Below are 16,761 nucleotides of genomic sequence, written 5' to 3' on the forward strand. Positions count from 1 at the left end.
TAACATCCTAGGGATGAACAGTCAGGTATGTGCAATAATACTGCTGCAAGTGACCTGTGAGTTCAGCCAGTCAAATGGCCCTCCTGGCTAACTGTCCCTTGCACCATATAAATCTTATGTTTTTATAAATAGAAGCTTTTATGGGGTGCCACGCCTTGGACCTGTTCAGCAGGTTAAGAAAATCCCATCACTGAAGGAAAGATATCATAAAGTAAATAATGCATAAAGTGGCAGTTAGAGTCTCCTCTTCCATTTGGGCAGAATAAGTTTGCACAAAGCAAAAGGAAACAAGGTTAAAATGAAGTTTATTAGTTTTTTTGTTTTTTTAAGCTTTTTTTTTTATATAAAACTGTTTGTGAAACAGCTATTTTATTCCCATGGCAGAGTGACCCCTGAAAGATGCACTAACCCCTTTCTTAAGGCCTTAACAAGAGAAATTTTTGTTTGTTTTTAAAACTCAAAATGTTTAAAAATTACACAATTTACAAAAAACCCCCAAAGTAACCATAGAGTGTAGGCTGTTAAACTGACATTCTCCCTTCCTTCCTTCCTTTGAAAAAAAATAAAAAACAAAAACAAAGAAGAAGGGCTAACTGGAGTTTCCTGAACAGTTTACACACACATGGATTCCACCAACATTCAGATTTCCCGTGCAGTTCCCCAACTTGGCAGGCAAACCAGTATCTTCCTCTAGCCTGCCTTCAAAACAGAAGGCAGCTTCTTGGAATGATTTGGGGGTGTACATCATTGCCAGAAATGACAGAAGTTCCCATCCCACCATTTGGTGAAGATGTTTCCAGATGAAAAAGGTATAAGCGTGTGTGTACTTTAGCTAGCAGCAGCTACCTCTTACTTCACAAGTCACATGACCTAGGAGTCTTCAGATATTCTTCAGGCTTCCACTGTTAATGAAAAATAAATAGTGTTTCTTGAAAAGAAAAAAAAAAGTCATAACCTCCTGTCCCGCAGATACCAGCATCCCATTGCCTGCAGCCATCCAGTCCTTCCTCTCACCCCTCTGACAATTTGTCACGATGCTGTTTTCTTTAAACCTTGAACTCTTCTTCTGGAAACTGTTGGGAGGTGGTGAGCGGAAGGAGCCTAATTTGGTTAGGGGAGCTCCTACCTCCACTTCCTTAACAACTAAACGTGAAGCTTCAGGAGCATTTTGGACTTAACATTTTCTGGGAGTTAGAAGACATTTTGAATTTATCTGGGTTTTCACAATGTAATCAAAAGCATAAAAAGGGATAGCGCACCTTTCATTTAAAACAAAGTCTTTCAAGACTAAAAAATAGATCTTTATATATATATATTTATATATATATATATTTATCCCTCCCTCTTTAATTCCCCCCACCTGTTTCCTCTTTTCCCTCCCCTCCCCACTGTCACTATGGAGATTGTGTCCATGGAAACAGCTGGTTCAGACTCCTTGGTCATATTCTGTGATGTCATCAGTTTTGAGTGTGATGTACGAATTTATGAAGGAAGTGCTGGCATTGGCAGGCACATCAAGAGGGGGCATGGCTGCACAGCGGGAGAGAATCCATTCAGTCACGAATGTCCACCGCCCTTTATCTCAACAGCCTAACCTGCAAAGCAAACAAGAACAGCAATATTAGAACAATTACAGTTACCCCTACAACTGATCTATCAAGCTTGCCACCAGGACTTATGAGAAGCTTACTCAATAGCTTGTCCTGGCAGAAATACCAGAAGGTCAAACCAAGTCAAGATGAGATAAATGGGAGCATGATGGTGCATATTTCTTTTTAAAAAAAGGTATATGGTAAAAGGTATCGTTAGATTAACAACCCCTCCCCCCAAACAAAAAAACAAAACTGAATTATATACAGCATGAAAACAGCAACATAAACTCCCCTCCTCCACCTCAAAATTAGAGGCCTAATAAGAGAGAACTGCTTTCTCCACACTCCAGTAAGTTCTTAGTAGAGGTTCGCCGATATACTGGTCCATATCAGATCAGCACTGATAAAGGGAAAATTGACATGGTCAGCAACCAGCCTTTTTTGGCTGGTGTAGCCAACAATATTACTGATAAATGCTGCATGCACGCATACAGCCACAGCATGCACACAGCCAGGAAAGCAGCTAGGCAGCTTGGAGAGCAGTGTCCTGTGCAAGTTGGGGAGGGGGGTGTGCCTGGGGCCAAGGCCCCGACAATCAGGGAGAGAAAGGGGCTGGGGCAGGCACTGCCCAGATGGGGTGGGGAATGGAGCTCCAGGCAGCTCATCCAGCAAACATGGGGGAAAGGAGGAATGACTTCCTGCCATTCTGCACATCCCCAGGGTCGGCATGGGAGGCATGTGCCCCCAGGATTTGTGCGTGGGCATGGGGAGAGGACACACTGCCTCCTGCAGGCTCAGGGCTAGGGGCTGCACCAGCTTCTTCCCAGCAAGGGACTGGGCCAGGGCTGTTCTCAGGCTGGGCGGGGACAGGGTGGGAAGCGGCAGTGGTGCTGGGAGCCACCCCAAAATTCTCCATAGCCACCTCTCCCACCGCCACAGCCCCTGGTCCTGAGCCCATGCACAAATCCAGGGAGCACATGCCCCCCATGCCTCCACCAGGGGAGCATACAGTGGCAGGGAGCCACTCCCCGTCCCCACTTGACAAGGCACCTGCATCCTGTGCCCCACCCTTGCTGGGAAGAGCCTGTCCCTGCGCCAGCCCCATTCCCTCCCTCATCACGGGGGCCTTGATCTGCCCATGCCCCTTCTCCCTACAGACTTACCAGTTGGATGCTGCTCTCCAAGAGGCCAGGTTGAATATCAGCTACCGGATTGGTACTGGCTGATATAATTGGTTAACTATCAGCCAAAAAAATCTTTATTGGTGCACCAAAAGTCCTTAGCTTGTATATTAAACCTGGCTATAAAAGGAGCCCAAATAAAATAAAGTATAATGGTAGTTTCTGTCATGTGGTACCTGCCCATTAGAACTGGACTGAAACTTCCCAACACATTTCATACAGATCAGTTACAACGTTCACTGAATATTCACTTCACCCTTTCAACAGAACATATGTCAAAGTTTATAGGTTTTGTATCCCATTTCCAATTTCATGATGTGAGCAATCACTGTCAACCAGGGTGCCATGGCACAGTTACGTGTACAAACATGATTCACAAGACAAACCCAGAGATTTCATATAGGAATACATAGTATTAAAAAAAACAACATTCTGCCCTGTCCTGGTCTGAGTCCTTTGCAACACAAGAATTGTAGTATTATTTCTCAGTAGTAAAAAAAAAAAAAACAAGTGAAAAACTAAGAGCTGGCATTTTCTGTGGGGGTGTCTTAAGTCTTAGAAGGTTGAGAACCACTACTTTAGAGAATTAGTGCTTTTTCTGTAAAAACTAAAACTTATTTCTGTTGTTCCCAGTTTGCTCACCTTCAGGGACAAGGTTAGGGTGAGGAGCAGAATTAAGGCATCTTAAACTAAAAAGTCTGAAATAGCAATTCCTCCTCTAAGATTTTAGAAATTTCACTATACCCCTCAAAGAGTCCTACAAAGAAATATCCTAACCTTATTAAAACTTCTGGCTAAAGGTTGAGCAAAAAGGAGTCAAAGCTGGATATTTTCTGTTCATTTTCTTCTAATTACTTCAGCCTCCCTTGACAAACTACCACTGCCAAAAAATGGGCAACCCTATATATTGTTCTTCCTGCTATATCTCATCTGAGATCCAAGACTGATTTATTTATTGGGCTTGAATCCTTTGCTGTCACTCATATATGGCTTATATATCCCTTCCTCCTCTCCCCAGTTGGTGAACTCAGGTCAAAACAAACCCCACAGTATCAGCTGCACATGTACTGCAGTTAGTATCACTAGGGCCTCCCACAAAAAAAATTGTTGCTCCTACAATTTCCACACCAAGCCAAAAGACATGATAGAAGCATGTAAAAATTAAAATAAAGCCAGACGTTTCCACATAGGCAATATCACAAAAGAGGGAGGAAGGTTCCTAGACAGCTCAGGCAGCTGATCCCTGTTGGTATTCATTACTGTGCAACTGTGAGCCCTTACTGAAGGAGTGGCAAGGACATGCTGCTGCCTCTGGCTTCTGTACAACTGCAGCTTCCCCATGCTTGGAATCAATCCAGAGCATTAGGCACTGGCTCAGGGAGGAAACAGGCTCACCACATACAATCCCACTCTCTTCCTGGCAAAGATCCAGAGCACCAGGCTCAATCGCACACATTTACTCTCCATAACTGGAACTGATCCAGAAGTTCTAGGGGCAACTGGCTCAGGAAGAGATGAGCTGCAAACAGAGACACAATCCACTGACTTGCCTGGAACTGCTCCAGAGAACCAAAGGGAAGGGCTCCTCTTGCCCTGCTGGGCCAAGAAGTGAACCGAGCAAAACAAAAGCAAAAGGATACCTCCCACAGCCTATTCCTGTCCTAAGAGTCTACTTCACACCACATTCCCCTGCCAAAACAGCAACAGGACAGCTTTTCTATTACCAGAGGACAGTTATAGAATTTCCATGAAGTTTCATTAATACCACCTTTATGCAGCAAGCTTCCCTTTAAAACAGGGTGTCCAGGCCCTGGTAAGCTTTCATTTGGGGGCACAAAACCATGGTAAAAAGGGGACAAATCTATTAGACAACCTCCTTAAGAAAAGAAAAAAAAAGAGGCAGCACAATATTTCCAAATGAGAAGTTGCTGGGGCAGAAGCGAAGGTGGAAAAATGACACAGACACTCCACTTCCGGAAGGGCATCGGTAAAGTTTTCACTTTGTATCCCCATTCCTTTCCTCCACAGGACTGTTAAATAATTGTCAGTGTTAAGATGTCCCCAGTCCATATTACTCTATACTTTCATACTAGGCTTTTTATACAAAGCCTGTTGACTAGATCCTATGACCCTCTCTCCCCCTCCTTCCATCTGGCCTCTGTGCACCACTTCTGAAGCCACTGATGCTGCAGAACCCTCAGCATGCATACTGAGGTCTATGAGAATCTATTTCTTCCCCCTTCCACATTATGTAATGGAGCATATTGTGAATGTCAAAGGTACAAACAGCCCCACTGACACTTGGTCAGCAGAGCAGCTTGTAGCAGCAGTTACCAGCAAGCACAGCTGGAGGAACTCTGGGGCCATTCGAACTTCCACAAAGAACAAACTTGTCACCAGGATGGGAAGAACATGAAGATCTTCCCTTGTGAGAAGTTTGAAGAAGTCGCGAGCAGCCCATTACGGACTAGGGAAGTTGCATCGGTTGCAAGTGAGATGGCCAATTTAACTGCATGAGGGAAGGGAAGAATGGACAGCCAACATTAACTATGTGCAAATGGACATGATTTGTGCAAGGAGGGCTGCATTAATTAAATGGGGATGCTACCCAGAGGCAGAATGGGCACAGGGCATTTCCCGCCCCCCTGGTGCCCCATATACAGCCTAGGTAGGGACTTCCATCCCAAAACCCCCATAAGCAACAGATCCCAGTTACTTTGGTTATTCGTCACACATCGTGATGACCTGTATTCCACAATGACAGGACGGATAACTGAGAGGCAACATCTACCACTTCCAGTGGGGAGCAAAAAGAGCCCAGGAGCAAAGTAGGGCTGGAAGGAAAGACATTGACAGAAGAACTACTCTCTTCTTCCTCATAACCAAGCCCCCTCACTCACCTAAGAACAGCCTGTCACAAGCAAAGACAAATACCCTGGACTCTCTGCTTATTTACCTTTTAAAAGGAAGTTAGGGAAGAGAATAAAATGATACTCTGAGCTCTAGAGCTAAACAAAGCACTTCACAAATTCAAAGAGACAGGCCCTTGACCTTGTGAAACTTGCAATAGTTTAAGTATGAAACTGTGACTAAACTTGGGGATGGGACTAGTGTCGGAAGTCTATGCAGAAAATAAACCTGAGTGAAACCTGAACATCATGGCATGTTTATGCTCACTGACTCCTAGTTGTTATAAAAAAGGTGTTCAGCCACGATTACAAAGAACCAGCTCCGTGTCTTCCCTAACATTAGACAATTAAAACAGATGCAACACTCTGACTAGTATTCCAACACCTCACATTGAGCCACACATTCATTTACACATTTTAGGGACATGCAAAAGTTCAGTGTGATCATTAAGATTTTTCAATTTTATTAACAAAAAGAATTATAGAGAAGAATATGAATGGCTAATCTTGGCTGAGTGGGTAACTTTTCTTTAATGAAAATCCAAGTATACACAAGAAGGTACCAAAAACAAGAAATTGCATAACAGAACTGAGCTAAACCAAGCTGTATAAAAAGTGTTCATACCAAACACTAGCTTGTTGCTATTTTTTCATAAATAAAACATAACATTATTTGGTAAATCTCACTTCCTTCATAGAAAATACCACAAAAACCACTTCACAGTAACTCAGTTGGAGAAACAAAGCAAGGTTTTAAGGTAAAATTGAAAGAGGAAGTTGCTGAGAAGCAGGGAGATGGGGGACAGTTCTCGTTAGATGAGGTAATAGAAGTGAAAGGATAACCCACACCTGCAGAATTGTAGGAAAGGGACACAAAAGCAACCCAATCTGTAAGAAATGAACAAGCTGAGGTCAAGACAGCCAATTAGTACCAATAGGGTGGTAGCTTAGAACACCCTTGTTTCAATGGACATTGACTGGAGACCGAATGTTCATTTCATTTAGGTCATCTAGCTATCAGATGGATCTGAGAAAGATTTTCAGATTGAGGTAATTAAGTGAATGCTTTGGCGATCCAAGGTACAAGAAAGTGGATTTTTCAATTGCTCTGTGTAATCAACAATGGTAATGATAGACATAGTAAGCACTGCAGATTCATAGCTACAGGGCCAAACAGATACAGCTCTACTATCTTTAGCTCTACTCTGTTTGAAAGGAAGAGGAAAGTGCCTGGGGGGATGGGGAGAGAAAAGGGGAGGAGTAACAGGCCCATGGGAAAGGTCACTTCTTACCCCAATTTTCTCAAAGGCAACCCGCAGTCCAGAGGCCTGCAAACTTGTAATAATTACCTTCACACAAACACAATTACATTGCCCCCCTCCCTGCTCAGTAAAAGGTTTAATAACATGGCAATCTAGACCTCTATGAGCTTTTCAAGTAATTTACTATTAAGTTCCAAAAGAATTATAAAGAATAATCTGCTAGCTTCCTACACAGAGGAAGATAAAATGAGTGGAGACCTCAGGTGGTGGTTTCAATGAATACAGCAATTGGGAAAAAAACAGCAAATAAGAGGGCAGCTTTGCCCTTTACCAGTAAATGCAAAATGAAACCACTAACCTGAAGCAAAAAGAGGAACAAAAACTAAAGAACATCCAATTACAACCTCCAAAGGGGCACAAGTAATGTACACTTCTCCCACAGAAGGGGGGAAGGACATGGGGGAACAAGAAGTTCTCCCCAACTCACCTGTGCTTGCTTTTATTTCCATTCCCAGGAACACACTTCCCCCCTCACCCCCGCTCCGACTGCTCTGTGCTGAGGCTGCCTTTCACCATCTTGTTCTGCAAGGAGGGAAGAGAGCAAGGAGGGAGGGGCTGACAAACCAGCAAGCCAAAAGAAGGAGAAGGAGGATGAGGGACAGCAAAAGACAAGGGTAGGGGAAGACACACACAGAAAAATATATAAAAGAAAGAGAAAGAGAGAGAGAAAGTCAGTACTGGAATGACACGCACAGATTTTCAGACAGGATTTTCCCTGTAACAGAAGTCAGCATTTTGTAAGAATGTTTTGATTTTAAAAAGAAAGAAAAAACCATAGAATTTAACAACAAAAAGTAGAGCGAGAACTTAATAACACCACTTGAAGGTGACCTACAAAGGTTTTGTTCGTCTGTCTTATAAACTCTGAGCACACATCCCTTTCTGCTTCTTTAGGATTTACACAAGAGGTCTGCAGGTTCCCTCTCCTGCCAATCATTCAACCTTAGAAATATGGAATACTGAGCTTGTCCTTCCCTAATTCTTCTAAAACAGGGTTTGGCAATGTTTTTGGGCAGTGCCAAAATCATCTGCAACCTTTACTTGTAAGATGTTGGTGTGCCGGGGGGGGGGGTGTCTGCAAGGGGCCCAATCCTTGTTGTGGAAGCATAGCCCTGGCCCCTTCCCTGCAATCTGCCCCAAGGTGTGCGTGCACCTGCTGCCAGTGACAAGCCAGGCTGGGGCTCCACAGACCTTGCAGCCTCCTGGCTGCCTGCCACAGTCAGCCAGTGTTCTGGGAAGGCCCCTGCTACCCACCATGGAGCCGAGGCTGCTCACAGAAGGCAGCAGGGAGGTTGCAAGCAGCTGCACTAGGGTCTGCAGAGCCCTGCCCTGTTTCATTGCTGGCTGTGGGTGCACGCGCACCTCAAGGCAGATGACAGGGAAGAGGCTGCACTGCCACAAGGACTGGGCTCCTCATGGCTCCCCCTCCATCTTCCCCAAGGCATGCAAGCCAAGCAAAATGCCTTTTTATGCCATGCTCTGTCACATGTGCTGGGGGTTGCCTACCCCTATTCTAAAGGACCTACTGGATCTCTCAAAGGATTTATCAAGTTAGCTCTCATACCTGAATTGAAAAGCTGAGGTGTCAGATGTTAGTTAGCCACTGACAAGTTAAAAACAGAATTTTTTTTAAACTGTGTGACTGGAAGTCCCTTCCCTTCTCCAATGGCTCAACATTCACACTTCCGTCTGTTGCAAAGTCATATTTTAATTTATTCCATGCATCATCTTACTAGAGTGATATTCAATACGCTTGGATGGAGCCTGGAATGGCTCCACATCTAACTGAGAACCTCTGCCCAATTAGCAATATGTAAGAGCAGGATGGTGTTATTCTCACCTAAAAAAGCATTCAGAACAAACCAACAACAAATCAGTGAAGTCTCATGCAAAGGCTAAACCACATTCAAGTGAAGAAAAACCTTTTATTTTCACTGAGATCAAATAAGTGTCTCCAACTTTATTCTATGAAAGCCAACAAAAACTTAGGTGTGAAACAGAAGCTCCTGAACACCTCTCCCTCTCCTGACCTCAAAATAGGGAAAAGATGTGCAGTGGATTTTCAGTAAAGTTCACAGCTTTAATAGCTTCATCAAGTACCTCTTTTTAATGCTGCTGGCACCCTTTTTCCCTCCAAAGCTTACCAGATAACAGAACTTATATGTTCTCAAATGGCTTGTACAACAGGCTGAACTGTAGTCATAAGACAACTGTGTTTTCCTGGTATAACTTCCTTGTTCTAACAGCTAATACTAATACAGCAGTACTACTTGAACCTAACTGACTGATGAAAAGCTGTAAGATTTTTCCTGTTCTAGCATGTTTTTTTTTTAGTGGGCAGCAATAAAGCGTAGTCCTCATGTATTGATCCTTTCTATTCACACTAATCAGATGTCAAGAGTTGGGCAAAAGACAGCATTCCTGTAGTTTTTTCCAGCTGATAGAACAAATTGTACCTTTAAGTTACTGTTTCAGGCTGCCTGCAAATTCAGGCAGGTAGTCATATGTCAGTTTAACCCTGAAAGAGTGCAAGAACCATAAATCTCCACAACTGAAAGGACAAAAAAAACATTTCTTTAAATAAAAGGGTGGGAAAAGAGGCTGGTCCATGGCGCTCTGTCTGGAAATCCTTGTCTGAGGATCCTAGGCTAGCTGGGGACTACATATTTAACTTGAAAAGCAAACACCAACAGTCCCCCTACATTTTCAAAACTGAAGTGAATATATGTATTTCTACTGGGGTAACACAACTACCACCACACAGTAACAACAAGAACAAAACATACTGCACAAGAATACAAATCTCTTTTACAGATAGATTATCAACAATCACTGCCTCCTGTAAAAATACAAATTACCAGCAGATGTCACTCTAACCACAGGCACAAAAGGAGAAAGCTCCTAACAAGTACTGTACCTGAATGGAGACTAATATATCCTCCTGCAGATACAAAAGAGCAAAATCCTTCTCCCACCTAATTTCCCAGTTGTACCATCTATACTCTCTCACAAATTTTAAATGGTTTCTTACTAGCTGAGTAAGAAAAAAGCAATTCCACCTGACATTTTGATCACCGACTTACACAAGTGACAGAAATGCTGTCTCATAGACAGATACTTCAGGAACTTGTACTGAGGATGTGAGGAGGAAACAGAATCAGCCAAGTTACCAGATATTCAGCCTGCTAGCTCTTGCTGAAGGAGGACTAAGCTCTTTCCATCTCTGGTTGGTCCTTGCTTCCAAAGCGATTAAACCCTTTTTGTCAGCCACTTTCCTTCCTTCCTCCCTGCATGTCTCTTAAGTTTTAGAAAAAACCTTGAACAGAAAGTTTTACTATAGCATTCCAACAGGAGCAGCTCATTAAGTATGAAGCTGGATTTTCTAAAGAGCCTCCAAGAGTTTAGAGAACATCTGGAAATATGCATATCTCCTTAATTCTCCATCTTCATCTACGGAGGTGTCTGTCCCCAGAATACATCCCACTGAACTACAGAAATATTGTTTAACGCTATCTAGATATATAATTATTCATTTAAAAGACAAAAACAAGATGCAGCCCCCACCAGAGGGCAGCGTAGAACGGGCCCACTGAGGAAAAGGGTTCTTCTTACCTTGTGCTTCGGGCACCTCACTGAGAAGTTCTCTTCATTTAGTAAACAATCTACAGGAGAAGAGAGATAGCAATTTGATTTAGTACTTTTTAAAAAAAAATGAATGCACCCTCCATGATGTCATGTGTATTAACCATGCCTTCCAGATGCATTTTGGATTCAAAGATCTTTTACAGAACTATCTTGTCAAGCTTTCCACAAGAATGTTTTGGTAAATAAAGTTACCAAGAGACCTGAGTGGTATTATTCTTATAGTCATCAATATGTAAAGACCAAATCTTGCCAATCTCCTCACTGTTGTGTAAAGAACAAGAATTGTCAGTACAGAGGTATAAATTTCTCCTCCCTCCATGGATTCCAACTTTTAGAAATACAAATATGGGAAAAGCCAGGCACACCCATCTGATCTTAACAAATGATTCCTTCTTTGTGCCTCTCATTCCTGTCCAAAGGCATCTGTCACTAGCATGGGGAGGAGGAAGAATAAGGGGTGTTGTGGGGGGAAGAAGGGGGTGACTTATTCCCAGCACAAAAGCTGGTAATCACTTTTACAGACACCACGCTTAATAGTCTGGTCACTCATACTGCTCTCGGATCTGCCTCCACACTTCACATCTGTATAATTTTCATCTGTTACAAAACTGGGAGAAATTAGATTTGTTTTATGAGTGAATTTAGCAATGCTAAAGAGTGCTAAGTTAACTTTTCTTAGAATCTTAAGAGCTGCAACCACACAAAAAGTACACTGAAGATAACAGGTTGTGCAAACTTCAGAGCTCTTGATTTCCACTGAAGGATTTCAAGAATCCTATCTTTCCATTTCATGACTAGAAGCAGTGTTGGGCTATCCTCCTTGGGAATTCAGTTGCATCTCTTAGGCATCCTCCCCCTCTCCCACCCATGGGAAAACACAGAAGACCACCACCTCCCTAATCTGGTGTTACCCAGCCCCTGCATTTTCTGGTAGCAGAGAATTCACCAGGGCGCTTTATGACCTCTCATCTTCTCCAGCCTCCCCAAATACTGGCAAGCAGCATGATGGTAAATAAAATGTGTTAATTTAAAACCCACTTAAGTATGTAGCATAACCAGAGTTCCCTGCTGTTCCAATCTGCTAGAAGAGTTTAGCAGGCAGCAGGAGACTGCAACTAAGGCTTGAGGGAAAAGCTTTCTAGACACCCAAGCTTTGGCAGAGCTTCTCTTGCTGGTATGAAATGCTTCTGTTGCAGCATCAGTGCCTCTGGCCTGAATCAAAGGGAAACAGCATACAATAGGCTAAGTTACTACTCTTTGCTAAGTCACTTGAAGTAAAACCCTTAATCTTCCTAAGGGCAACAATTCCAAATACAGTATTAGCAAAAATTGTGCTCTCTTATTATAAAGGTGGGATTTCCACCATGAATTATGACTGTACAGTATCATAACACCAGAACAAAATATAAAACATTAAAAAACAAAGACTACCTTTTTTCTTGTGTTGTGAATCTAGCACTGTTGACAGATTAAATATTCCATGTATGCCCAAAGCAGGAACTGCATATGGGGCAAGGGGGCATGCAGTCAGAGACCACCTACTGTCAAAATGCCACACACCCGATTTGAACAATTGCTGGAGTTAGAAGAACTGACCATAGATTTTTATTGAAATTGGCAATATTTACTGAAAATGCCAATATAGTTATCCATTAATGCCAACTTTGCTTATGTGTTTTAAGGGATAAGGAAGCCTGTCTCACTGAGAACTGGAGAGGCATTATCAGCATTTGACGAAAGCAACAAAATATGCGTAAAATGGCAAAAACTGTTGGTCACTACCGCCTATATTACAGGCAAGGAAGCTTTAGTCAGCCCTTAGAGGTAACTTCAGGCAGAGAGACCATCGGACAAAGCTATGCCAGTTCAGGAAAGAGAGGGGAAGGGATCTCAATTGTTTGGACTGTTTTTTTCCTAAACGGAGGAGTCAAGGAAAAATTATTGCTTTATCATATACTTTTTTTTGTCACTTCCTCTCTCCCCACCTCCTTCCTATTATCCATCACTCCAGTGCTATTTGCAAGGAAAGAGGGTTTCCATTCCTTAAGAGTTTAACATATTTTTAAACGATATTTTTCCTTATTTAGGGTCAAAATCCTCTGACATATCATACAATACAAATGCTGTCTGGAAAACTGATCTGGTAAAGACCAGGATCTGATTCCAGGTGATGGAGAACAAGTTGGAGGAGTGGATGCAAAAATCTTAAGAAACAAAAGTCCAGTTTCCATGGAGATGCTCCAAGGACTAAGTTCTCTCAGAAACATCAGTGGCTTTTTATAAATTTGGACAGAAAGCAGAGCAAAGATAAAATGTTAACCACAGACATCTCCACACAAACTATTTAAGCAGCACTATTTAATTGTCACTCTTTTACAAGTGAACAACACTTCAGTTTTTGTGCACAAGGATCTCTCATGCTGACAAAAATATTTTGTATGAAAGGAGATGAGAAGTAAGATATTAGGGCAGTGGTTTTCAACTGGGATCCATAAGACAATGTTAAGTAATCCACAGATCACAGTAAGCCCTGTGCTCAAAGGGGCACAAGCAAGTGGCACACTCCCCCTCAACCTCTTCCACCCCGCTTTACAAATAATCTTATGTACCAGATGCATCAACCAGCAAATGAGAAGACAAACATTGGGAAAGGATGTTTTTTGGGAGTATTTGGGAGGAATGGAGCTCCCTTTGCCTAGTCAGTGGTACATGGGAGGAATGGAGCCCCCTTTCCCAAGTAAAGGATATAAAGAACAGTTCAAAGAAGTCTCATGTCAAGGGTAAACAGTGGTCCAGGGGAAATCTGAAGGCTGACTGTTCTACTGGTCCAAAACTTTTGGGAACCACTAAATTAGGATATCCATATGCATGTACAGACTGAAAGTTTATGAACAGCATACTTTTTTTTAACAGTTAACAAGCTAATTTGTAAGGGGTAAAGCATCCACACCTGAGAACAGGAGGGCAATCCAGGCTGACCTTGACAGGCTCAAGAAATAGGTGGATGAGAACCTATTAGTGTTTAACACTGAAAAATGCAAAGTTCTCCACTTTGGGAGGAAAAACCTGCAGCATGCTTATAGGCTCGGCAGTGCTACGCTGGTTAGCACTACGGATGAAAGGGACTTGAGGGTCATGATTGACCACAAGATAAATACGAGCCTTCAATGCAATGCTGCAGCCAGTAAAGTGAGCAAAACATTGGCTTGCATCCATAGATGCTTCTCAAGCAAATCCCGAGACGTCATTCTCCCCTTGTACTCTGTCTTGGTGAGGCCGCAGCTGGAGTACTGCGTTCAGTTTTGGGCTCCTCAATTCAAAAAGGTTGTGGAGAAGTTTGAGAGAGTTCAGAGAAGAGCCCCACACATGATCAGAGGTCAGGAAAACAGACCTTACAACGACAGGCTGAGAGCTATGGGAATCTTTAACTTGGAAAAGCGCAGGCCCAGGGACGATTTAATGGCCACCTATAAGTTTATCAGGGGTGTTCACCAGGATCTGGGGGAACGATTGTTCACCAGAGTGCCCCAAGGGATGACAAGGTCAAATGGTTATAAACTCCAGCAAGACCGTTTCAGGCTGGACATAGGAAGAATTTCTTCACTATCCGAGCCCCCAAGATCTGGAATAGCATGCCACTGGAGGTGGTTCATGCACCTACACTGAACGCCTTCAGGAGAAATTTGGATGCTTATCTTGCTGGGATCCTATGACCCCAGCTGACTTCCTGCCCCTTAGGCAGGGGGCTGGACTCTACGATCTTCCGAGGTCCCTTCCAGTCCTAATGCCTATGAAATCTATGAAGACTGGTACAAAACATGTTTTTTTTTCAAGACTAACCAGCGCAAGGATTTCAGTGTGGAACACAGAACATTATAACTTCTATGCTTAGTGCCACTGAACCCTAGTGAGCTATCAGGATGGGAGTCAAAGGAGAAGCAATTAAACAAACCCCCCCCCCCTAGAATCTTCCAGTATATTAACGTGGATGACAATCACTAGGTTCCTGTTCTAGCTGGTTATCTGCAATGTACCTGGGCCTGAAAGGAAGAAGACAGTTCAAAATATAATTAGTACTAACATGGTTATGAATGATGGGGAAGTCTTGTTTTAACACACTTTGTATATATTTTTATAATGGAGTTGTATGCATTTATACATCTGAGAGCCCTTTGGGGAGGTTACTCAGAGTTGGGCGCTCATGTTCCTTGCCCTAGTTTTGTTCAAAACGCAAGGTGGTTTCATCCTTGGTAATGGAAGGGAATGGCTTCAACTGAATCTAGTACCCCAGGGAATCCCTTGCACAGCTCAAGGAACTTGAGAGAATATCTGAATCTCTCAGAGTCTGACTCACTGCAAGACAGACAACTGAACTGCACTGCTGATGCAAGGGCTTATAGAGAGATGACAGACTGCGAAAAGAAGGCTGCCAGAGAGAATGTCAATCCATTTCTTCAGGAAGCATATGCAATCTACTTTTGCAGACCTGGAAATCACGCCTTACTATACAATAAGGCTTTTGTTGGTCTATTTTATTATATATATATATATATATAAGCGGAGCTAATTATAAAGGTTGCCTGACATGTCCCATTTTAAGTTCCTATTTTCAGTTACTTACAGCCTTTGCCAAACTTTGGATGAAATTTTCCATGTACGTATCTATTTCATGCTGACATTTTTAGAGAATTCTTACTTAAAAGATCCAGTCATTTCCAGAATGATGCTGGGGAAAATGTTGTTTTGCTCATATTGAAAAATTCCAGTCACCTTTTCTCTGAAAACCCACAGTTCTCTCTTGTTTTGAATCAGAGGTCTGAAATTTTGGAGGGATATGCCTTTGCCATCCCTATGAAATTCACCCAATGGTGGGGGGGAGTGAAGGAAGAGTCAGTTTTTACAGACTCAGCTGAACCCTCTCGAGAGTTTAGCAGCTAGACTCCATCTGCACTTGACATGCCCAAATCTGGTGCTGCACAAGGCTTTCCTGCTACCACAGCCCTGGGTTGCTATGGATAATTTCAAATCCAGGCACCAGAACCAAGAGCAAGGAAATTGTCAGCAACCTTCCTGCTGGGTCCAGGCAGGCTGGACAAGCAAGTCACCTGATGCAAATACAGACCAGGCAAGAGTCAGGAGAGAGTAAGGAAGAGAGAGAGTAAGGAAGAACAGGTTGGGACAGGAAGGCACAGACTGGAGAGACTTGGAGTAGAAGCTGGCTTGGCTAGATGTAAACTGGAATTGGGAATATGGAGGAAACTGGGACCAAATCACAGACAGTAATTGACTGAACAGGAGGGGCCAAGGTCAGAGTAGGTGGTGGTAGGAGGAACACGAGCCAGTAGCCAGTGGTAGACTTGGATCAAATGAAGAGTTGGAGGAGCGACTGGGACTAAATGGACAAGGAGGCTGGGGACAGGAAAAACATTGTGGGGTACATAATATATTAGCCCCACAGAAGCAGATTTGAGATGGTCAAGGCAAAAGGGACAGGGAAAATGAGCTGGAGACAGGACAGGTGATTCGATTAGGAGCCCAAAGAAGATGGCTGGAACTGGGAGCCAGTCCAGGACAGGAATGGTGACCAGGGCTGATGACTGGAGGCCAGGGTAAGACAGAGAAAGAAACATCAGATAAGGAGTGAGAAGAGGAAAAAACAGTTCTACTGGGCAAGGATACTGGGATTGGTCTGAAAAGTCCGAGGAGAAAAGACCAAGACTGGTAGCTGAAAATCCTGGAACTCAGTAGTGGAGATGAATAGTCCTGGGAAAAGACAGACAGACAAGATGAAACAAGAAGGGGCCACAGTTAACAAAGATACGGAGGAGAGGAAAGAAGAAAAGCCTGTATCTACCACATCACGCTTGTTTGGTAAGCCTACAACAGAAATAAAGATTCTCATGGTTCACCATTTCCTTGCAGCTGTCTTCTGAAAATCCACAGGCGCAGTAGTCTACCTCTCCTACTACTAGTCTACAGAGCAATTTACAGTCGCTATCAATTATTTTGCTACTTCAAATGACAGGGACTTTGTGGTACAGTGAAAAGGTTTGAAGCTTCTGATGAGCCAGGAATCCATATAATGTTGCACAATGGAATTTGACTTTACAGT

At 43.0% G+C, this 16,761-nt stretch overlaps 1 protein-coding gene across 2 annotated transcripts in view; it reads right to left on the bottom strand.

The window, feature by feature from the left end:
* Positions 1–288: 288 nt before the first annotated feature.
* Positions 289–16,761, bottom strand: part of TCF20 (transcription factor 20) — a 215,674-nt gene continuing 199,201 nt past the window's right edge. The window contains exons 5-7 of one of the 2 annotated variants that reach the window (XM_019514879.1): positions 10,617–10,666; positions 7,432–7,559; positions 289–1,595 (exon numbers count right to left, since the gene is read on the bottom strand). In XM_019514879.1, coding sequence (XP_019370424.1) covers positions 7,476–7,559; positions 10,617–10,666 — 134 coding nt within the window. In that variant the 3' untranslated portion in view covers positions 289–1,595; positions 7,432–7,475. The remainder of the gene's footprint in view (positions 1,596–7,431; positions 7,560–10,616; positions 10,667–16,761) is intronic. The other variant, XM_019514880.1, reaches the window with a different exon arrangement.

The sequence above is a fragment of the Gavialis gangeticus genome, unplaced genomic scaffold (genome assembly GCF_001723915.1).
Source record: "Gavialis gangeticus isolate Ggan-Ray unplaced genomic scaffold, GavGan_comp1, whole genome shotgun sequence".
NCBI lineage: Eukaryota > Metazoa > Chordata > Crocodylia > Gavialidae > Gavialis > Gavialis gangeticus.